Source organism: Gopherus flavomarginatus, chromosome 19, assembly GCF_025201925.1.
Source record: "Gopherus flavomarginatus isolate rGopFla2 chromosome 19, rGopFla2.mat.asm, whole genome shotgun sequence".
NCBI classification, from domain to species: Eukaryota; Metazoa; Chordata; order Testudines; family Testudinidae; genus Gopherus; species Gopherus flavomarginatus.
Window position 1 is genome coordinate 5,594,449 of NC_066635.1, and position 24,197 is coordinate 5,618,645.

Below are 24,197 nucleotides of genomic sequence, written 5' to 3' on the forward strand. Positions count from 1 at the left end.
CTGGAATCACCTTGCCATGGGTTTTACCTCACTGCCCATCCATTTTCCATAGCAGGGGCCTCTTTGGCTTGGTTTTCTCAGGCCTCCCTGGTTCCATCCTGCCTCAGGACCTTCTGGCCTTTTCCCTGCCACCTGGCATCCTCAATTTGCTTCCTTATTTAAGTCCCAGGTGCTCTCAGACCTCCTCACTCAATCCTACTTGGAACTGGTGCAGTTGGACAACCTCATTCCGCTCCACATCTGCTGTCAGACAACAAATATGTGGTAAACGTTGCAACCAACCCCTGCCTGTTGACGCATCTGCGGGGGGGCTTCAGCCAAATGGGTGTGACAGGGTCCTCCACTCACCGCCCAAGATGATGCTGCCTCTTGGTCATTCTGGAGAACAGGTCACAAGGTCAACACACTTTCCGCGGTGGCAAGCCATCTCTCCAGTTCTCCATCTAAGTCTGCAGCCCCTCTCTAGCTCCATGAGCAGCTGCTGCTGCTGCCTCTTCGTGACTTGGTCTTCCGGCCAGGTCACTATTTACGTTTCCCCTTCCTGGGTTGGAAAGTCTCCTCCCACAAACAGGGATTTTGTCCAGTTGGGAAAGACGCCATTGCAGGACCAATGACTACAGGGATGTTTGGAAAGGATATGAGAGGTTGAGATATGACTGATTGCCAAGGTGTAGGTTGAATCATGGGTGCTGATGGGATTGTTGGTGCAGGCACTGGAGGAATCTGTGTGTTTGTTGCAATGGATGGCATTCTGTTTAAAAATCCTATTAGCTCAAGGGTTGTAGTGCTAACAACTCTTAATTGCTCATTAAGATTGGCCATCATGGCTTTGATCGCCTTCATATCGTTTTGGAGATCCTTTGGTTCTCTCCAGTGAGCTATTATCCTTAGCTAGAAGATTTGCTAAACAGTTTTATATCTTTTGTAACAGGTCTGAGGTCTTTGCCTCTGTTAGGCCCATCTCATAACTTGGATCATCCGCTGCGGTCTGAGCTGCATCTATTACTTCTGGGTCCAGACTCTCCAATAGCTCATCCATGGCGTGACCTGCTAATTCGTCCATCAGTCTGTGCATCTGTCTCACTTGTAGCCTTGCTGCTCCCTGCTCCAACTGTTGCCTCCTCCGAGCCTCTTCCCATATGGACACCTGTGATGCGCGTTATGACTTCGGACCTGTACAAGGGTTTGCCGGGGCTCGACCTCATCTGGGGTGGCGGGGATCCACACCGGCTCACTAGCCGTAGCTGTCGCTTGGGGAATTAGTCTGTTCACAGGGTCTTCCTCGGCAGCCCTTGCAGTACAGGAACAAACACCATAAGCCCAGGCCCTGGGGCAGTGCAGAGTCAGAATTCAGGCCCTCTGGCCGGGTTGAGCAACAATAGTAGGCCCAAGCCTCCAAAGAGCCGGGAAGAGGGGGAGACAGCCACTAACACAGGCCCTCCCACTCCACTGCGTCCCAGCCCGGGGCCCTAGCAGCGGCACAAGTGGGGATCCTGGCTGCAACACACTGACATGGGCTTTGGCAGTGCTGCAGCCAGACTAGGGTCAGCTGCCTCCGGGCTACTTCCAGACTCCCCCTCAGGTTGTACCTGGGTCAGGGTGGTGTCCTCTGGGGAGTCCAGCACCATAAGTTCCTTGGGGTAGGGGGCAAGCAGCAGGCCTTGCAACTCCTCCAGGTAGTGAGCGCAGGACAAGTCAGGCCAGTCCTGGCCTGCAGCTTGGGTTGTGGGGTTTTCTGTCGCGGGCTAAACTGGAGACATCTGGTCTCTCTGGCAGCTGGGGCCTTACTGAGCTCTGAGGGCCGAGCCTTTATACTTTCAGGTCACCACCTGACCTGCTGAGGGGCGGGCTCAGAGCCCCCTAACTCCGCTCACTCTAGCCTCCGGATGGGCTCGGCCCCCTCCGGGGCGGCAGGGAGCCACACCGACTCACTACAGGACCCTTTGTTCATTGTAGTGCTCCTGGTTGTATGTTCGCCATGATTCAACCTACGAAGTAACTCGACTAGACACTTAAAGCTGGCGTCCTCAGGCTCAGTGTCCATCTAGCGTACTTCTCCTCCCCACAGACAGGCTCAGGCAGTCTTCCTATTCACTGCCTCGTAGTGCCACTCGCTCGGTGGCTGGCAGGGGAAACTGGGCCTGCTCTCTTCTCCGGGTTCCAGCTCAGGGACCCTCTTGCCAGCAGTCAAGGTCTGGTCCCTCTTAGACCTTACTGCCTTTCCCTGAGCCGAGCCCTGCACTTGCCCCCCTCTCCCCCGGGTTTGCCAGCCGAAACGTACCTCCCCTCTCCCAGGGAGTAACCACAGACTTTCCCAGCAGCCCCCTTCTGGTGCCAGTTTCCTGCCTTTATAGTCCCAGCTCTGGTGGTTCCCTCCCTCCCTCCCTCAGTCAGGGGATTGCTGACGCTGTGGCCTGTTGGGTTAATTAGCTCCTTTCTCAGTGCACACTAACCCTTTCAGGGCAAGCGTGGGGTGAACCCCCCATATCACGGGGTGATCAAAAATTGTGGCTACCGCCCAGAGGAAAGCATTCCAGTCTGCCAGTGTCCCGCTGTCATGCCCCTGCAAAGCAGAGCCCCAGTCCAAGGCTTCTCCAGTTAACAGGCTGATCACCAGTCCCATCTTGGCTTGATCAGTGGGATAGACCCTGGAGACAGAGCACAGAGAGTAGGCAGCACTGATGAAATAATCCCTTCAATTTGACTGTTCCTATCAAACTGTTCAGGCCCTGCTCAGGTGGTGAGGCAATGGCCCAAGCCTGGGCTACCTGTTCATGGAGGGCTTGGTTCTCTGCCAGAAGCTGTCACCCCAGAGCATGGCTCTCCACAGATCAGAGACCCCGTAGGGTTTGCTAGGGAATGGAGTGCATGGTCCCTCCATATCCCTGCTTGGGCGTTTGGTCGTGAAGGGGCCAGGGGCATCTGTGCAAGCTCTCATGGCTGAGGTGTGGGCAGCCAGGCCTAGTGGATGGAGACTGAATCAGAAGCCAGGAACCAGAGCTGAGTTTTCTGGTGTCCGACTTATTTCCACTTCTCTTTTAATGTTGTATTTCCAGCACAGCTGGAATAGGTTAGGGGTTTGTTACAGGAGTGGATGGGTGAGATTCTGTGGCCTGCACTGTGCAGGTGGTCAGACTAGATGATCATAATGGTCCCTTCTGACCTTAAAGTCTGAGTCTATGTTGGGTAATAAAAAAAAAATGGTATGAGAAATACAGGGGATGGATCACTTGATGATCACCTGTTCTGTTCATTCCTTCTAGGACACCTGGCATTTTCTACTGTCAGAAGACAGAATACTGGGCTAGATGGACCTTTTGGTCTGACCAGTGTGGCTGTTATGTTCACCCTGAAATCTTAACTCCCCTAAAAATGCAGTTTTTGTAATTCTGAAAAAATAAAGTTCCTCTAATGTTGCAAGCACCTTATTTCATTGGGAAAGCATTGCACAATCTTTAACTGTTGTCCAGATTAGCGTGCCACTAATTGAGACTCACTCTCATCACCTGGATATGAGACTATCCTGTGAGAAGGCATAGTCCCTTGGTAGGATTCAGCAGTTGCCGTGGGAAATATGGGACTGAAAGTGAGCCTGGTTCTACCTCTGAGACCTTTTCCGGGCTGGCTGTGAGCACAGCTGTCTCTGGGCTTCGGCAACTCTCCGAGGATTCCAAAACAGACCAGAGAAGGAAGAGCTGAATGGGATTCCTCTGAAGCAACTTCTCGAAGGCACTGGGAGACTCTAGTTGTTGCAGCTGGTGCCAGGTCTTTCCCCAGTTACAGGAGTCAAACCATTTGCTCCTGCGGCTCAAATGTCTCATGCTTCCTTAGATAGACAGGGAAGGGGGTCTGTGCATTTTGGGCAGGGGTGTTCCATCTGCCCAGCTGTCAGCTTTTCCTATTTAAAAAGTCCAGAGTCCAGCTTTCGGCAACGGCAATGCAGGTGTTTGAAATCCATTTTGGCTCTTTAGCAGGAGGCATCAGAATCCTCCAATTCAAGAAACTCTTTTCCTTTTGAAACCTGACCTCACCCCCAACCACTTGCTCACTGTCCTGGGCTTCCTGACCGTGTCACTGAGCTATGTAAAGCACGGGAGGCCAGCCTGTCCCTGTAGTACAAGGGGAGGAAGCCAGTGGATGGGCTCAGCAAAGCAGAGTGAGAGTGTCCCAAGCTGGTGACCGTCGCAGCATTTTGAATTCTCCACCCCAGGTATGGAGGGCAGGGATGGGCAGGAACCACCGGGATGCAATGCACTGCCTTCGGACATTAAGGAATTGACTAGTTTTTATTTGGAATGCATTTCCACTGCGGGGGTGGGGAACTCGAGTTCAGTGACAGGTGACACTGACAGGCTGCAGGGGCAGCTAATGCTGCCCAAATATGGCTAGGAACCGAAATGCGAGATAGTCTTCTCTCCATGTGATGCATGCACACTGACCCCACCGCTTACTGTGCTGAGTTTTAAGACTGGAACACCCCCCCCCCCGCCCCACGCGTGCACACACAAATTGGCTGCTGATAAAAAGATCTTCTGGGCTTTAAACACTGCTTTTAAAAAGCCAGGTCAGCCCCTTTCATGCTGAGGAGCAGTTTGGGTTTTGTTTTAAATGCTTCGGCCTAGCAAACCACTCCAATTGGCGTACTGATCGTACACCAGTTCTGGCAGTGGAAAGGGCTTGAGCAGGTTCTAGAAATTCTTTCCTAGGAGTAGGGACAACATGAGTCCTTAATCTGAGGAAGTCCTTCGTTAGCCTTTTTCTTTCTTGCCTTGTTGGCTGGATTTTTAAAAGGCTGCTTTGGGATTTTGTTAACAATTAGAGTTGGTTGACATTTTATAAGAAAAATTTTAAATGGCCGTGTCAACATTTGAATTTTGATGAGAAACTCACATGCAGTTTTTGTTTCTGAAAATGTTTTCTTATAATGCCAAAATACAAAACATTGCATATTTATTGTTTTGCAAAAGTAACTTCAGTTTTGCCCCTTTTTTCATGTTTATGTAAAGGTCTTGACTCACCGCTGCAGCGCCTCCCATTGATTGTCCTTCGGGAATTTAGTTCTCCCAGCATCTGGAGCACCCTCTGCAGGCCGGTGATCTGCCTTACCACTGGCCCTGTGTCCCTCCCAGGACCCCGGTGCCCTTGTCTTGAGTACTGCCCCCCCAGCAGTAACCCTCACAGCCTCAGGGTCTCCCCCTCCCAAGGGAACCCCCACCCCCTATCCCCACTTCACCTCAGTGTTTGGCTACTGCCAGTCCCCATCTAGCCCCCCTGCTCACTGGGATGGACTGCAGTGTAAGCCACTCATCATAGGCAAAAGGGGTTCAGACCTGCTGCCTCTGCCTACCCATGGCCTGCCCCCTGCAACCGAATATCTAATGCGCCTTACCAGCCTGCAGCCTGGGGCTTTGCTAGGCCAGAGCTCCCTGGCCCCCTAGACCTTTCCCCAGCCCTGCTCCAATCTAGGTTCCCCTCTTGGCACCTTGCAGCCAGGCCCTTCTCCCTCTACAGAAGGAGGGAGACTGCCTGGGCCTCTGGTTCACAGCCTTTTATAGGGGCCAGCTGGGTCTGATTGGGGCATGGCCCCAGCTGAGCCTACTTTGCCCAAACCAGCTGAGGCATCTTGCCCCAGCCACAGCCCTCTCCTGGGCTGTTTCTAGCCCCACAGGGCAGGAGCGGGTAATCACTCCGCTACACTTACCACAGCCCCTGCCCCGTAGGCCCGACCGGCCCCCCTGCCCCTTCTCTGCAAGCCGGCTGCACGACCTGCAGCCGGTCCGTTTCCAAACCGCGCCAAGGAAACAACTCTACAGACTCGTGCTCCACACCCTTCACTTCCTCACCCTCGTGTCCCACCCCGATACGAAGTGGCGGGACCTCCTGCCACCTCTGGAGGGTGAGGAGCCCCGGTGGGTCAGCCTCTACTCCACCCTGGTCCCAAGGCCCACTGGGGATATCAGTTGGCGGCTCCTTCATGGGGCTGTGGGCACGGGCGTGTACTTGGCGCGGTTTACCCCTGTCCCGGACACCTGCCCCTTTTGCAGCGTGAGGGAGACCCTGCCGCACGTTTACTTAGAGTGCGCCAGGTTGCAGCCCCTACACCGGCTCCTCATTAACATCCTCTTACGTTTCTGGCTGCACTTTTCCCCTCACCTCCTTCTGTACATACTCCCTATCCGTGGCCCCATGAAGTCCCGGGACCTCCTGGTCAACTTCCTCCTCGCCCTGGCAAAAAAGGCCATCTACATGACCAGGGAGAGGAGGTTGGCTGATGGAGACCCCGGTGACTGTGGGGCTTGTTTCCAATCCATGGTCCGTTCACGTATCCGGGCGGAGTTCCTCTGGGCGGCGTCCACTGGCTCCCTTGACGCCTTCGAGGAGCTGTGGGCGCTGTCCGGGGTTCTCTGCTCGGTGTCCCCGTCAGGTTTCCTTCTTATGACCCTTTGACCTCACTGCTGTCCCTGTTCTTTTATTAGTTGTCCCCCGAACTCAGTGGGTTCTGTGGTCCTGTGGGTCCTCCCCTTAGGCTGGGGGGGGATCCTTTAGCAGTGGGCGGGCTTTGCCCGCCCACTTCCCAGACACCCAATAGATTCTTACCACAGAAAAGCAGTGTAATACTATAGACCAGGGGTTGGCAACCTTTGAGAATTGGTGTGCCAAGTCTTCATTTATTTACTGTAATTTAAGGTTTCGCGTGCCAGTAATACATTTACAGGGGCTGGTGGATGGAACCCCAGACTGGCAGCGGGCTGAGTGGGGCCATCAGCCGGGACCCTGGCTGGAAGGGTCTGGTGGACAGAACCCCAGACTGGCAGTGGGGGTGGCAGACAGAACCCCATACTGGCAGCGAGATTCCCTCCAGCCTGACGGTTCACCTTTTGGAATGACTCATTATAGTCCCCCTATAACCAGTTCCTTAGCCACCTTCCAGTTCTCATATTAACCCCATCTTCTCCAATTTAACTAATAATTTCCCACGTGGAACTGTGTCAAATGCCTTACTGGCATCCAGGTAGATTAGATCTACTGCATTTCCTTTGTCTAAAAAAAATTAGTTATCTTCTCAAAGAAAGAGCTCGGGCTGGTCTGGCACGATCTATCTTTTGCAAAACCATGTTGTATTTTATCCCAATTACCTCTGTCCTTAAACTATTTTCTCATTCAAAATTTGTTCCAAGATCTTGCATACAATTGAAGTCAAACTAACAAGCCTGTAGTTTCCCAGGTAACTTCCCCCCCCCCTTTCTTAAAAATAGGAACTATATTAGCAATTCTTCAGTCATAGGAAACTGTCTCCAAGTTTACAGATTCATTAAAAATCCATGCTACTGGGCTTGCAATTTCATGTGCCAGTTCCTTTAATTTCTTGGCTGGAGAATATTCAGGGCCCTTGATTTAGTACCATTAAGATGTCTGAGTTTGACTTCCACCTCGGATGTGGTAATTTCTACCTCTATATCCTAATTCCCATTTGCCACCCTGCCACTACCTCTAAGCTCTTCATTAGCCTCACTAAAAACTGAGGCAAAGTATTTATTTAGGTGTTTGGCAATGCCTAGATTATCTTTAATCTCCATTTTAGCAGTCCCACTTCTTTCCTGGTTGGAGTTGCATCACGTACATCAATATATGTAAATAGGCTGCCAACATTCTCCAGGGCCAGTTTTAAGAGCAGCTACGCTTCCAGCAACAATGTGCTGGATCTCCCAAATGATGGCAATATGAGCTTTCAATTTCTCTCCCCTGCTTCCTTAACCTTCAGTGAAATGGTTATAAGTGCTTGTGTTAAAATCTGCAATGCATGACCTCTTGCTGAAGCAGCATGCGTGGGATGGAGATCATGAGATCAGACTGGTTTGAAGTTTGAATACTGTGGCAAGGCAGCCCTTCTGCTTCGCCAGAACTAACGCTTCCTCCTCTGACAGGGCCAGGGGTAAATCAGCCCCACTCTGGAGTGTCTGTCTTCTCTCTTTGGGGTTTGTTTCTCAGAGCCTTCCCGGTAGGCCCCAGGGCAGGTCTGAGGAGTGCTCCTCTGCCAAACCAAGGGAAACAAGTCTATAATGCACCGAAAAAAAGGGAATACCTTTTCCTGGCCCCCTCACTGGGGCAGGTGTTGTCCTGTCGCTGGCTCTGGGGTGTCAGTCCTTCCCCTAAACAGGCATTGGGTTTGGGTGTCTCCCCTATGAGGAGGAGTGCAGTCTCTCACACTGGAGAAGCTGCTCTCCCTACTGCCACCAGCCCTGCAGTTGTCTGTCTTCCCCCACAGGAGAGAGGTTTTAACGGGATTCAGGCAGCCCTTAATTGGACTCAAGTGTCCCTAACTGAACTGAAGTAACCCCTTCCCAGCTTGTGGTGAAAAGGGTCTTTAGCATTTTAGGGTGAACATACCTGTTTTCCAAGCCCCTCCTGCAGCCATCCAGCCTGACATTGTCACACTACCCAGGCACTGGGATCTGGAATTCCAGATTTTTACTGTTTAAAATAAATGTACATTAGGAAAGAATCCCGCATGGATGGAGGAATAGTTCCTTCCATCTCGGGCGCATTCAGTCCAACTTCCCTGATTCCATAATGCTTAGTTCCCTACTACAGGGCAGCAAAATTATCAGGAAAGGGCTGTGAAAAGATTTTGGAGACAAATTAGGGCAACTCCCCATCCCAGTATTGCTACCCTGATGCTGACATCCTTCACTGCCCTGTGCTAGTTATCCAGCATTATGCATCACTGTTCCATCAGTACAAGGGAGATGTTTAATTTTGCCTGCACCCTATGAGGCAGGTACTTAAGCATAAAAAGTGCTGCGCATTTTACAAATATTAACCAAAGCATAAACTTAAATTGATACCGCACCAAATATTATGAGAGGCTGAACTGTGGCTTCCTTCCCCAGATGGAGGACCCGGCGCAGCTGAAGGAGGAAGGCAATAAGTATTTTCAGGCCAACGACTATGAGAATGCTATTAACAGCTACACCAAAGCCATGAAACTTACCATGGACAAGTCACTGCAGGCTGTGCTGTACAGGAATAGGGCGGCCTGCTTCCTGAAAAAGGTGAGATGAGAACCTCTGAACTGGGGCTGGATTCGGGGGGAAGTGAAGGATTATAGCAACTAGTGATGGCCAACAGGTGGGTTAGGGCATTGGGGGGGCTTATCTGCTCACTTTATTTTTAATATAGAAAACAGTGCTGCTCGCACTACCAGTTCCAAAATGTTTTGCTCTCTTCAGCATATCAAGTTGTGAGCCCGAGGACATGCCGGGTACTGGTGTTCTGCAATAGCTTTGAGCCACCTGCGTCACAACTAATTTTGAAGATGTTACTTTGATCTAGATACACTAAAGTGCATTTTTCTTTCCATGGAGTGTTTCTGGTTGGGCCATAATGTCAAATTGGTGACAAGTATTTGTAGAGGTCTAGTGTGAAGGGCTAAAAATAATAGAATCTCGGGGTTGGAAGGGATGTCAGGCGGTATCTAATCCAACCCCCTGCTCAAAGCAGGAAAAATCCCCCGACAGATTTTTGCCCCAGTTCCCTAAATGGCCCCCAGAAGGATTGAACTCTCAACCCTGGGTTTAGCAGGCCAATGCTCAAACCACTGAGTTTTCCTTGCCCCTCAGAGAGGTTTGTTTACTGGGCGGGAATGGAGTTGAGCCACTGTCCTCAGTTGCTTGTCCTTGTATCGGAGCCTTCCTGCCTATTAAACAAACAGGATCTGACTGGAACACACTGCCTAGCACAAACCACGTGGAAACAAGTTCTTAAAAAGCAGGGACCATACAAACAGAGGCCTTCAATTATTCTCAACCTGCCAAAGAGCCATAGCCCTTCAGTATTAACTCTGCCAGCACTCACTACCAAGGGGAGGTTAATTCCAACAAAGTTCCAGGTGACACTGTTTGAGGATGAAGCAGAAATACCAGATGCTACATCCCACTATGCCTCTGAGGCATAATGTACTAGCTGAGGAATGTTAGCCTCTGGGCCCAGCCTCTAGAGAAGGGCCCCGTGCTGCTTACCAGTTAAGGGAGATCTTTAGCCCAAACAATAGATGTTTTTGGTAGCAGAGGAACCTGAATTCTTAACCCTCATCCCTCTGTGTAAGTTTTATATAGACGTGGCTCTGCAGTATATGAACTTGGGAGCCTGCTTTCCACAACATGTTAACACACACATCAAAGGAGTCTAACTCGGACTAGGCTGGTTTACAGTGACTTGCTATGATGATTTCTACAAAAGACCATCATACACAAGCCTGCTGATTGCCTGATCATCTTCGCTACTGATGTGGCCAGGAGAAAAACCTGAAATGATGCCGAATCAGCTCTTTGGAGCTCCTCCATTGCTCAGTGGTTGTACTGGAAGCTGTACAATGTGTCTTATGTGATAACCTTTCTCAGCCCTACGTTTCTATGATTCTAGACCAGTAAGGAAAGAGTGTCCATTGCCCATCTTTATAGCTAATAAATCTCTCTTCCCTCTGAATCAACAGGAGAGCTATGCCCAAGCAGCATCAGACGCTTCTAGAGGTAAGCAGAAAGAGAACTCTAAAACGTGAGATTTGAGGTTTACTACATACACTTGCTCCTCCATCTAGTCTGTTCTCAGATCTGGTTTTGTATCCTCTTTAAACTTTAATTTTTAAGTGTGAGTTTAACTGATTTAATTATTTGCCTGGTGTTAGGTTTTGCGTAAATGAAAAGGTAAGTACAAAAAAGGTATCCCATAACTAACTACTATCTATTGTACTCGTGTAGCGTTACTGTTTTGTGTAGTTCAAGAAATCAGCTATAAAATTGTGTTGCTTAGAATGTTAAATACCAGGATTCTATACTAGTTCATATAAAGTTCATCCTCTTAAGTTTACAATGAAATGAGAGCATCACTGTTCCATGTGCTCATAGAATGGGGTGTGCTGGGGAACAGGACTACAGGTATCCTCTCTACATGTCCACTGCGCTTAAAGGGGGATGAAAGTGTTCTACCCGGGTAAGCGTGTCCTTAAAAATTGAAGATTAAAAACGTCAATGAAGGCACTCTCATTAGGAAAGGGATCGATAATAATACAGTAAATATCATAATGCCACTATATAAATCCACTGTACGCCCCCATCTTGAATACTGTGTGCAGTTCTGGTCACCTCATTTGAAAAAAGATATATTAGAATTGGACAAGGTACAGGGAAGGGCAATAGAAATTATTAGGGGTCCGGAACCGGTTCCATATGAGGAGAGATTGAAAAGACTGGGGCTTTTCAGCTTGGACTACTAAGGAGATGTTCTGATGGAGGTCTATAAAATCATGAATGGTGTTAGAGAAAGTGAACAGGGAAGTGGTGTTTACTCCCTCAAATAAACTGGAACCAGGGGTCACCTGATGAAATTAATAGGCAGCAAGTTTAAAACAAACAAAAGGAACTAATATCAGAGGGGTAGCCTTGTTAGTCTGGATGTGTAAAAAGCGACAAGGAGTCGGAAAAGGAACTACTACTTCATGCAACGTTCAGCCAACCTGTGGAACTCATTGCCAGGGGATGTTGTGAAGGCCACAACTATATTGGGGTTCAAAAAGAACTAGATAAGTTCATGGAGGATAGATCCATCAATGGGTATTAGCCAAGATGGTAAGGGGTGAAACCCCATGATCTGGGTATCCCTAATCTCTGACCACCAGAAGTTGGGACTGGATGACAGGGGATGGATCACTCAATGATTGTCTGTTCTGTTCATTCTCCCTGAAGCATCTGGCATTGCCCACTGTCAGAAGACAGGATACTGGGCTTGATGGACCATTGGTGTGACTCAAAATGGATGCTATTTTTTTACTTTGGCAAATCCATTCAGTGAAATAGGGGGAAAAATCTTTTCCCTAGACAAAAATCCATGTTCAGGTGTCAGTGTGGATCCCACTCTAGGTACATGTGAGCCTCACGCACGCAAGAGCTGAATCTTTTGACTAGCAGTGTCCATTGGGCTACATCTGTGCCATGTATGTCCTTCTGGCTCCCCCAAATCCAAGGGCATGGTGACCGCTACTGTCCCTCTGTTCCCTCTTTCCACCCATGACAGTGAGACAGAATTACTGATGTTTGACCCACTATCTCTTAACCCTTTTTCCCCTGATTCTGAGTCAGATTGGAATCAGTTTTCTCCACTCTTATTTTTCCCCTTTTAATTCAGAATCACTAAACCTTTTTGTTTCGCTTGGTGCCTAATGGCAGACTCCAAGCCTGCAGGCTCTAAGCCTTGCCTATCTTGCAATGGCTTTATCTCTTTCATTGACTGCCACAACCGTTGTCTTTCTTGCTTTTATTGAGTCTAGTTAACTTGGGTACTTACAAAGTGCCCATCACCATAATACTTGAGCAGCTCACTATCTTCAGGTATTTATCTTCACAACTGCCCTGTGAGGCTGGGCTAGACTGTCATGCCCATTTCACAGATGGGGAACTGAGGCACAAAGAGACAAAGTAACTTGCCTAAGGTCACACAGGGAGTCTGTGGCACAGCAGGGAATGGAATCCACATCTCAAATCCTAGGCTAATCTCCTAACCACTGGGCCATATTCCAGACTGGGGTTCTGTTAGCTGAACAGTCTCTCCATAGACATGGAATTATTGGGACACCTGCCTTGAGTTTCATCTGATGGACAAATGCATGCAGGCTACCTCAGACCCAGATGAGAGAAGATCGAGCTCTGATCAGGTCCCTGTAAAGTCATCCCCTACGAGTGCCCCTACTCAAATAAAGACTTGGCACTGAAGACCACTCCAGTACCAGCAATGTCAGTATGGAACCTGGTGCTGCCTCTTCCCATGGTATAAAGATCCTTGAAGGAGTTGTTGCATACTGACCCATCCGTCCGAGAACCCGCCTCCTGCCTGGGATCTCAATGTCGTTCTTGCAAGAGGTGCTTTTGAGATGGTCTTTATACCATCTTTCCCTCAAGACTCCTCTTAGCTGCAATCACATTGGCTAGAAGGGTCAGTGAAGCTGAGCTCTCATGGTTGAACCGCCTTGTGCAACAGAGTTTTGAGACCTCCTCTGAGGCTTAAGCCTAATGTGGTCTCGGTATTCCATTTACACAGTCTCCTACCTTATCTGTAGTCTCCCAAAACCCCATTCTGTGCTTGGGGGGAAGAAACTTCACACTCGGGACATTCAGGGACCTTATTACAGTGTTATATATTGGTATGTTAAAGCCCTTCAGACTGTCTTCTCATCTCTTCATGGCCCTCTCCTCCCAGAGGATATCAAAATGGATCAGGCAGTGCCTATCAATCAGCTACCAAATAGCCAACAGACCGCTCACTCCACCAGAGCACAAACTACCTCTTCTGACCGCTTCAGGAACATGCTAAATTGGAAATCTGTAAGGGAGTTCTGGGAAGTAACTCCCTGATGTTCGTTAAGCACTGTGCCCTGGAACGGGCTACAAGGTCAGATGCCACGTTCAAGAGAGCAGTATTACCATTCCTGGTAGGTTAGATCAGTCAGGATGACTCAACCCCACCTTCCAGGTGGGATGCAGGTTGTCAGTCACCTAAAGTGGGTTCCTCACTGACAACATAGATTCATAGGCTTTAAAGTCAGAAGGGACCATCATGATCCTCTTGCATGTTGCAGCCACAGAGCCTCACCCACCCCCTCCTGAAATAGACCCCGAACCTCTGGCTGGGGTACTGAAGTTCTCAGATCATGGTTTAAAGACTTTGAGTTACAGAAAATCAACCATTTACACCAGTTTAAATCAGCAAGTGAGCTGTGCCCCATGCTGCAGAGGAAGGCAAAAAAACCCCAGAGTCTCTGCTAATCTGACCGGGGGTGGAAATTCCTTCCTGACTCCAAATCTAGCAATCAGTTAGACCCTGAGCATGTGGGCAAAAACCCACCAGGCATCTTAAGGAACCAATGACTTTAAGTCACTGCTTTTTCAGAAACAGATATACAGATTGCATTTGACTGTGTCAGCTATCAGATAAGATAGAGGTTTATTGAAGAAACAGGGTAACTGAGCCCTGGGAAAATGCCGTGTATCTTCATTGTTACTGTCTCTGTGAATCCTCTGTATGGGGCTGGACTTTGAAGCAAATGTTGATGCCTTTTTGTACTTTATCACTTTCCTAGCGATTGACATCAATGCTTCAGATATTAAGGCCCTGTACCGGCGCAGCCAGGCTCTGGAGAGCCTGGGGAAGTTGGACCAAGCCTTCAAAGACGTCCAGAGATGTGCCACCATTGAGCCCCGCAACAAAAATTTCCAGGAGACCCTGAGGCGTCTGGGAGCCAAAATTCAGGAAAAGGTAAATGCCTTTGCAGCAGCACCAAATGCTTGGGTGGTGCACACAGAGCTTTGCATCCAGGTGTACTGACTCTGAAGATGTGCCACTATACTCCAGAGCAAGCGTATCCGCTGAGAGTAGCTGGTAAATGTTGCTCGGAGGGCTGGAAGATGACATGCAGTGTGTTCACCGGCCTGTACTCCACACAGAGAGAACAGCTTATGGGCTGAATCTCTGGCTCTATCCTTGAGCTGCAGAGGTGGAAAGAGACACATTGCAAAAGTCAAAAACCAAAGCCAGTGTGCAGTTGATGCTGATTTAACAGGCCGTTTAAAATGATTGCAGTTTGAGAGAGATGTGTGCAGCCTAAACACAAAGGAGAGAACTCCACCTCGGGGTTCCGCCCTTGTGCCTAACATGTGACGTTCTTTCATCCCTCTACAGCTGCACATTCAGTTCTCCACCGATGCCAGAGTGCAGAACATGTTTGAAATCCTCCTGGACGGGAACAGTGAGAAAGAGAAGCGAGAGAAGGTGAGACTTAAAAGGCAGCCGGGGAGATTACTGATACTAACTTTGTCAGACTTCAAAGCCCACAGTCAGGAGCAAAAGTCGTCCTTGCCCTCCCCAGCCGTTCATAGGACTCCAGATACATGAACAAATAGAAGGGGGAAAGGGAGGAACTGAGCTCAGTGAGACAGCAGAGAACTGACATGCTCAGGGGGGGAGCCCCACAAAGCTGCTGGAATGTCAGCAAAGCTCCCAGATCACAAACTCAAGTCAAAACCAGATCTGGTGTCTGCAGCTTAGGCCCATATCTCACTGCCCATCCCTTATTCCCCCTCTTGCTGCCACTCCCTCCTCCCCGAAACGTTTGCCGATGTTCAAAGGGAAGGACCCCAGCTCCACCTGCAGGACTGCTCTTTGCTCAGCTGAGTTGTATGTCACCCAAAGAGAGCGCTCCCTCCACTTCCCGGGGGACGTTATTCCACAGCCTAACACCGTGGCTCTCAACCTTTCCAGATGACTGTACCCCTTTCAGGAGTCTGATTTGCCTTGTGTTCCCCCAAGTTTCACCTCCCTTAAAAACTACTTGTTTACAAACTCAGACATAAAAATCCAGGGCACTCTTACTGACAAACTGCTGACTCTCTCCTTTTTACCATGCAATTATAAAATAAATCAACTGGAATATAAATGTTGTCCTTACATTTCAGTGTATAGTCTATTGAGCAGTATAAACAAGTCGTTGTATGAAATTTTAGTTTGTACTGATGCCTCTGGTGCTTTTTATGTAGCCTGTTGTAAAACTAGGCAAATCTCTAGATGAGTTGAAGTACCCCCTGGAATTCCTCTGCATGCCCCCAGGGGTACACGTACCCCTGGTTTAGAACCACTGACTTAACAGATCTTGGCTGTCAGGAAACGTCTTTCCCTTCATTATGCCTAGCTGTCCCCCCTTACACCACCCCACATGATTCCTTTTCAGTCTTGGTGCTAAGTCTTCAAATATTTGCAAACTGTTAAAGTTTCCGAAACCTCACTTAGCCAACCTATATTGCCTTGCCCGTTTTCTCTTTATCCCTCTATGGCTACGTCTACACTACACGTTGCTGGTAGTGGCGTTTAGTGTACGTGTAGCTACACACTGCAGAGAGAAGCACGGGGAAGGGCTCCAGGAGCAAGGAGGCAGTGGGACATGCTACACTGCTAAAAACAGCAGGCATGGCTTGGGTGAGAAGAGAGCTGTGTGGGGTATGTACCTGAGTACGCACCTTGTGTCCTTCAGGCATCTTTGCTGGTCAAAGCTGTGCCTCTCCATCTACATAGCTGTGTATCTCTGTGGCAGGAGGTCTACATGGATGTGTACATTGCAGCCGCTGAAAGAAGTGCAGTGTAGACATACCCTAAATCACTCCCTTCCTTCATGCATCAAAGTCTCCTTCTGAACGCAACTAATTTGCTAGGATGTGGATTGAGACAATCATTTCATAGAGGCCAATGAACAGCCATTGATATCACTCCTTGATTACTGACCCTCTGACTTCTTACACCTCTTTTTACCCAGGCTGCGAACAATCTCATTGTTCTGGGGCGGGAGGAAGCAGGAGCCGAGAGGATATTCCAGAACAATGGGGTAAAGCTGCTGCTGCAGCTGATAGAAACCAAAAATCCAGAGATGATCCTAGCGGCCATAAGGACCCTTTCAGGCATGTGCACTGGACACAAGGCAAGGGTAAGTCATGTGGCTCAAATCCTTTCTCAGTCTCTCACTATAACCGGGGGACTCAAAGGAACCTGCTTCTCGCTATTTCAGAATGGCCATTCTTACATCCATATCAATCTCCTCTTACTAAAAGGACAAGAAAAATAAATGTTGAACTCCTATGATCTGGCTGTTCGTGGAACCAAGTCTGTTTCTAAAAGACAAAGAAAAGCAAACCTTGCTGTGAATGAAATACAGAGAAGCCAGAAGGTGAAAGTTAGCCTTTATAGGGTGCAAACTTGACAGGCTGAACTTGTGATGCTGTTCTTGGACTTCAGGTTCAAAGATATCCTTCAGCACGTAAAGGAGGCTGGTTTAACACCGGCCCTTGGGAAATGAAGTGTATGTACAGCCACAATCCTGTAGGAGGCGGCAGTGACCAATGGTGGGTTAAGCCAGTATTCTGGACTCCATGCCAAGCAAGGGGTGTGAGGTGACTTGATAGAGCAGTGAGATACATGGTCTCTATGAGAATGATGGGAGGTGATTAGCTAAGACTTACATTAGGTGAAGTCAGAGGCTGGAGGAGGAAGATCAAGGTATCTAGAAAAGTCCTAAACTTTTGATGGGCCATGAGCCACCTTTTAAGTTAACCCACCCTGGTGAGTATTGTGGTCCTCAAATGACTCATAAAGTAGCCCTCTTAGACTCATGACAGTCCAGACTCTGTACTGGAAAGCAGTAATACTTGAATTTTGGAAGGTGTCATGGAGTGTGGGGGAGTGAGGGCCCTGCATCCCCCCACTTCCTGCAATTCACTGACTCTCAGCCAGCCAATAAAACAAAGTTTATTAGACGACAGGAACACAGTCCCAAGCAGGGCTTGTAGGTACAGAAAACAGAACCCCCTCAGTCAGGTCCCTCTTGGGGGGGTGGGGAGCCCAGACTCGGGTTCTGGGTCTCCATCCATCTTCCCCAGCCAGCTCCAAACTGAAACCCCTTCCCGGCTCCTCCCCCAGCCTTTGTCCAGTTTCCCGGACAAAAGATGTCACCTGGCCCCAACCCCCTCCTGGGCTCAGGTTACGAAGGGCAGCTGCCATCACCTACTGCTAGCCATCAAGTATCATCCCTCAGTGAAGTCACACCTTATTTCCCATCCCCATCTAATACTGGTGCAGCACCCCAGGGAAACGGAGGCAACACGCCGTGTTAGCAGAAGACAGTAAACTAGTAAAACTCCCATGCAACATTACCAGGTTAATACTCCGTACTCCATCATAGACGGAATAAGCAGCTGAGAGATTGAGACCATATTTATGTGGCTGCACGTGGTGATACACACATCACCGGAGACAGGTGCAGGCCTGACAAAGCCTTGGCTGGGATGATTTGGTAGGTATTGGTCCTGCTTTGAGCAGGGGGTTGGACTAGATACCTCCTGAGGTCCCTTCCAACCCTGATATTCTATGATTCTATGACAGCACTACCTACCAGTGGCCAGTCAGCTTTCGCTGAGCTCAGGACATTTTATTTAGGACTAAAGCATGACAAAGAAAACATTCTATAAAAACAGATGGTCCTACATAGAGGCAGGTTCCAATCTTTCAAATCCTCTTAGCAGGCTTTGGCCCCCTCTGTTTGTCTCAGGTCAAACTGAGGCTCAAAGGCAGGTCACTCAGTCGGTTCAGGCTCACCCGTTCTATCAAAAGCCCTTTCTTTGCCCACTGGGCCTCTTGACCTGCTCTGAACCATATATGCCATTCATCCCAAGGCATGGAGTTATCTATCCTAGGATTCGCAATAATCACCCCCCACTGATTTTTAATTCCTGTAGGAAGCTCTGTAATGGTACCCCATGGAGCCAGAATACAGTCCCTATCCCACAAAGATACAGATCAGTTACCGATAGAAAATGTTATGAATGTTCCCTGTGCCAGAAGTCACAGGCACATCTTTTGAAGCAGCTGTGCTTCCGAGGGCTTTCATATGTCACACAGGTCACTGTTAGGGTGACCAGATATCCTGACTTTATAGGGACGGTACTGATTTTGGGGGCTTTTCCTTATATAGGCACCTATTACCCCCCACACCCTTTGTCCCAATTTTTCACACTTACCCTCTGGTCACCCTAGTCACTGTACACCGTTTCACTGAGTCCATCCACCATCTAGATCTATGTGCAGGCTGTAATGTTTACTGCCCTAAACAATACCTGACCGATTACTGAGCCACCACTGTAGTAACATTATTATTTATTTGTATTCTTGTAGCACTGAGGATGCTTCGTCATCACCGAGCAGGACCCCATTGTGCTGGGTGTGTGAAAGTCTCCCTGGGAAAACTGCAATTATAAAATACAGATGATTAAGTCCTCCCTTCTAGCCAATGGCTGGAAACTGCTCTCTCTAGTCTCCCCATCAGGATCTTAGTAGGACAGAAACTGCTCCTATAAATGCAAATGTGATGCAGGAAGTAAAAATATAAAAATAATACATAATAAAATATATAATACAAAGTAATGGGGACTAAATTAGCTGTTACCACTCAAGAGAGATCTTGGAGTCATTGTATATAGTTCTCTGTAAACATCCGCTCAATGTTCAGCGGCAGTCAAAAAAGTGAACAGAATGTTGGGAATCATTAAGACAGGGAGAGAGAAGACAGAAAATATCATATTGACTCTATATAAATCCATGGTATGCCCCCATCTTGAATACTGCATTCAGATGTGGTCCCGCCACATCTCAAAAAAAGATATACTAGAATTGGAAAAGGTTCAGGAAAAGGTCAACAAAAATTATTAGGATTATGGAACGGCTTCTGTCTGAGGAGAGATTAATGAGATTGGGATTTTTCATCTTGGAAGAGAGATGACTACGGGGTGGGGGGATATGATAGAGGTCTAAAATCATGACTGGTGTGGAGAAAGTGAATAAGGAAGTGTTATTTACTCCTTCTCATAACACAAGAACTAGGGGTCACCAAATGAAATTATTAGGCAGCAGGTTTAAAACAAACAAAAGCAAGTATTTCTTCATACACTGCACAAGTCAGTCTGTGGAACTCCTTGCCAGAGGATGTTGTGAAGGCCAAGACTATAACAGAGTTCAAAAAGGAACTAGATAAATTCATGGAGGATAGGTCCATCAATGGTTATTAGCCAGGATGGGCAAGGATGGTGACCCTGGCCTCTATTTGCCAGAAGCTGGGAATGGGTGACAGGGGATGGATCACTTGATGACCTGTTCTGTTCATTCCCTCTGGGGCACCTGGCATTGGCCACTGTTGGAAGACAGGATATTGGGCTAGATGGACCTTTGGTCTGACTCATGGCCGTTCTCATGAAATACAAAACCACTCCCTGTGCTGTACTGGACAAATTCAATATTGTCCTGTTATTTCATTGCCTATGCCAAATGTTACATTTTAATGAGTGAAATGTAAATTGCTTTATGTAGATAATATGAACTATAACACTGAATCCTATCTTTCATCTGGGCAGGCCACAGCAATCCTTCACCTCCTGGGAATTGACAAAATTTGTATGTGGATGGCTGTGGATAACGAAGAAATCTCTATGGCTGTTTGCAATCTCCTACAAGTCATTACAGACTCCTTATCAGGGGAGGGAGAGAAAGAGCAACATGGGAAAGAAGCAGCTCTGGTGCTGGGTAATTAATTCTATGTAACCACTGAATGATGACAGAGATGTGAAGATATCTCAGATTCCCATTGCACTGAACAGTAGATCCTGCAAATTCTGTTTTTAGTTGCCTGCGGGTGGATGTGCAAACACCAAGCCCAGGGTTCTAGGCTACATAATATCCAGCAACAAGCACGTTAAAAACAGCTTTATTCAGAAGACCTTCAGACCCCTGAACCATAATTAGAATGACCAATCATAATGCTTTTCTGTACTTGTATGAAATTGACACGTTGACCAGGCCACAGCCCCATGTACCTTCTAGTAAAATAACCATTCATAAGCGGTATTCAGTAGGGTAATCTGCCTTCAAAGTGCTGCTTCTTTTAACCTGCTGCTGCCTTGTCTTTTGTGCAGACACGAAGAAGGATTTGAAGATGATCACAATGCACCTGCTGGACATGCTGGTCAGTAAGAAGGTATCTGGGCAAGGTCGGGACCAGGCTCTCAACCTGCTCAGCAAGAACATACCAAGAAAGGATCTGAGAATCCACGACAACTCTAAAACCATCTTCGTCATTGACAGTGGTGAATGCCCTTTCCCTACACTTAGACTTGAATGCATGTCACGTGCAGCAAAACTTCCCAAGCCATCCTCTCTTAGGGACACTTAAAACAATCCCCATCTAGAAAAGTAATCTGATGTGGTGAGACTCCAAACTCTGGATATTATTCAAAAAGGAAGAACTTCTTGTGGTGGTTTTATTTTTTTAAATCCTGTGTTTGGGAGGTTGAGCTGAGCTCCACTGGAACACCTCAACCCTAACACCTTCTTTTAACAAAGATTTCTTTATGAAAATTTAATCCAGAATCTCCTCTAGCATTTCAAAGCCCCTCTTCCTCATTGCAAGGCCTTCATGCCACTAAAATCAGCAGGTTTTGTGTGTCTCTTTAAATAAAGGACAGATCCAGTTGATGAACAAGTACTGTGAAGAAGATAGTATTTTGCCCATAATTTTATGACTGCTGTTTAACAGCTCAATTCTGCAAACTTTGTTGTCATGGGTAGAGTCCTTACTTGCATCAATAAATCAATTGCTTACATGTTTGTCTAAGGGTTAACAAGATTGTTTTAAGTTAGTTTATAGGTCAGATGTCTGAAAATATTGCAATCTGTACAGTTTGCTGTAGGAGAATGTCCGCTGCACAGTCCATAAATGTGGTACATGCCTGTCCTCTCTAAAAGCCCTATTAATTCTGTGTCCCAGGTCTAAAAAAGATATTGAAAGTCGTAGGCCAGGTTCCTGAGTTGCCCAACTGCCTGCCCTTAACGGAGAACACCCGGATGATCGCTTCCATTCTCCTGAACAAGCTGTATGATGACCTGCGATGTGATCCCGAGCGAGATAACTTCAGAGAGATCTGTGAAGAGTACATCAAGTGAGTCAGGGTGGGGATGGAGCACTTTATGAGGACGGACACCCAGAAATGCAGAGTGGAGTTCTCAAGGACCTGGGATTGGATCAGATGCTGTGTAATGCTTTCAGATTCTCAGCAGTGGGGACTGGGCCAAAATAAAATGGGCCCTGTGTCTTCCACTGTAGTTAAAAAGCTCTTTGCAGGCTAGAGCTTGTCAAGGGAGGAGGCAACCAGAAAAGCACTAGGTAGTGAGGGTGCAGTCGTGCCTCCTCCTGTGGCTCACAAGAAGGCCACACTACGTCACCAGGTGCAGCATCCTGGCCTTTGTAACAGGGTTAATTCCCAACGGTCAAGAGGCCCTGGGCAGGGTAGAGCCAGTACACTCTATAGCGCTAATCCTTAGGCAGAGAGGCAGCCATGGGGTGGCAGGGGAAGGGGAATGCAGGCCTGCCCAACTCCCCTATGTTCCAGGCCAGGGCCCTAACAGTAACGAGGTGTCCCACTGCCGGGTCAGCAGGGATCCTCCACCAGTATGCTAACCGGCTGTTAAGCCACGACACCATCAACTAAACCTCTGGGCTACTTCCTACCCAAGTTCCAGATCTGGCTCAATGATCTCCGGTTTGGCAGGGTATTCAGCCACCAGCAGTCCTACCAGCTTCAGCTCCTCCTTGGCCTCAGGCCTCCCCAGGTCAAGGCCGCCACCTGGCTCGGCAGCAGGCTCGGTGGGCTGCAGCAAGCAGGACGTGTCCGTCTCCTTCCCTGGCTCGACCTCTACTGGGCTATGGGCTCTGCCTTTTGTACTTCCTGCCCCATCTCTCAACTTCCGGTGAGAGGGCTGGAGCTGGTGTCATAGGTTTCACCACCCACTCTGAACTTTAGGGTACAGATGTGGGGACCTGCATGAGAACCCATAAGCTTAATTATCAGCTTAGATCAGTATGCTGCCACCACCAAATCATTTAAACAACCGTTTGAGTCATTTGGGAACTCTGTCTTCCCCCCAAAATTTCTCCCTCCCAAATACTCTATAACCCTTCCCTGGGTAGCCTTGAGAGACTTTTCTACCAATTTCCTGGTGAACACCGATCCAAACCGCATGGATCTTAAAACAAGGAAAAATCAATCCGGTTTTAAATAAGACTTTTAATTAAAGAAAAAGAGTGAAAGGGAATACCTCTGTGAGATTAGTATGCCAGCTATGCTCACAGACAACAGATTCAAAAACACAGAGAATTTTCCTCTGGGCAAAAATCTTAGTTAAACAAAAGAAAAACCCAATTTAATTCCCCCTCTTATGCAAAACAAAGTCACAAAAGGAAATAAACATAAGATAACTGATTTCTTCTCTAATACTCACTACCTTGGTTGATTCCTGGATCTTTTTATTCTAGCACAGAACGAAATGAATAGAACAAAGGAAAAATGTCCCTCCTTCCTCTTGAAAAATCTCTTTCTTTATGACAGCTGGCCAGACTCAGCCCAGCGGGGTGGAGAAAGTGGACCCTCCCTTTCTGGCTCTCAAAGGGAGGTCACACTGCGTCATTACGCACTGAATGGTTCAACAGATTGATAATGGAAACACTGAGCCTCTCCTCTTCAGGCTGCCATTGAAATCTAGCCTACAAGCCACGGAACAGTTGTCAGTGACCGAACGCAGGCCCTCTTCCGAGTGACAGAATCCGCATCTTGTACTTATAAAGTGCTTTTCACCCATTCTTCTGCAAGCACTTGCATGGTGGCTTAGCGTTTTTAATCCACAGATGGATAAATGGAGATACAGGGAGATGAAGTGCCTCACTAAGGGTCACACAAGTCAAGGGTAGAGCTGGAAATAGAAACCGGGGTTGACTCCCGGTCTGGTGCTTTCCTCCACTGGGCCGCAATGTAAGTTTAATTTCTGTTCTGAGTGAACCTGTGTCCATGTCATCCAGATAACAGTCTGGCAGTTACTTCAAAGAAAAGGACTCCCTTTATCTTTTCGGGTAAGGGCGTTAGAAGGTAGTTCCATCTCCATAGTTGAGAGGAAGTTGCTCTACTCATAAGTAGGGTATTGTGGAAAACCCATGTTGCTTTTTCCCGCACTGTTCCTATCTTGTGGATAAAAAGAAGGGGATGTTCAGAGTTGGTCGCCATGATAAAAGGTGCTGGACTAAACTCCAGTTTGGAAATGGAGCGCTGTTTGATAGAGGATGGTGGCCACAATGTGTGGCCCTCAAGGAAAGAGACTGGTAACGCACCAGAGGTTCTGATAATAACATTTCAGTCTCTGCCTCTAATCCTGCTCCCTGCTGATTTTTTTTTTTTTTTGCTGCCCCCTACAGGAGCAAGGTTGACCCTCAGGACATGGATAAGACTCTCCATGCCGTCCAGACAGTGTCTGGGATCATGCAAGGGCCTTTTGACTTGGGCAACAAGTTGCTGGGCATGACGGGTGTCATGGAGATGATGGTGGCTTTGTGTGGCTCTGAAAGAGAGATCGACCAACTGGTGGCTGTGGAGGCCCTCATCCATGCTTCCACCAAGCTGAGCCGGGCCACCTTCATCATCACCAATGGAGTGACGCTGCTGAAGGAAGTCTACAAGAAGACACAGAATGAGAAGATCAAAATTCGAGCTCTAGTGGTAAGCTTTCAGCCCTCAGCC

The 24,197-nt window shown here is 48.1% G+C and overlaps 1 protein-coding gene across 1 annotated transcript in view; it reads left to right on the forward strand.

The window, feature by feature from the left end:
- The first annotated feature begins 4,089 nt into the window (after window positions 1-4,089).
- Window positions 4,090-24,197, forward strand: part of UNC45B (unc-45 myosin chaperone B) — a 33,807-nt gene continuing 13,699 nt past the window's right edge. Inside the window, exons 1-10 of the mRNA XM_050928923.1 lie at window positions 4,090-4,210; window positions 8,892-9,053; window positions 10,493-10,529; window positions 14,129-14,304; window positions 14,728-14,817; window positions 16,352-16,519; window positions 19,992-20,160; window positions 20,550-20,720; window positions 21,401-21,572; window positions 23,876-24,176. Coding sequence (XP_050784880.1) covers window positions 8,892-9,053; window positions 10,493-10,529; window positions 14,129-14,304; window positions 14,728-14,817; window positions 16,352-16,519; window positions 19,992-20,160; window positions 20,550-20,720; window positions 21,401-21,572; window positions 23,876-24,176 — 1,446 coding nt within the window. The 5' untranslated portion in view covers window positions 4,090-4,210. The remainder of the gene's footprint in view (window positions 4,211-8,891; window positions 9,054-10,492; window positions 10,530-14,128; window positions 14,305-14,727; window positions 14,818-16,351; window positions 16,520-19,991; window positions 20,161-20,549; window positions 20,721-21,400; window positions 21,573-23,875; window positions 24,177-24,197) is intronic.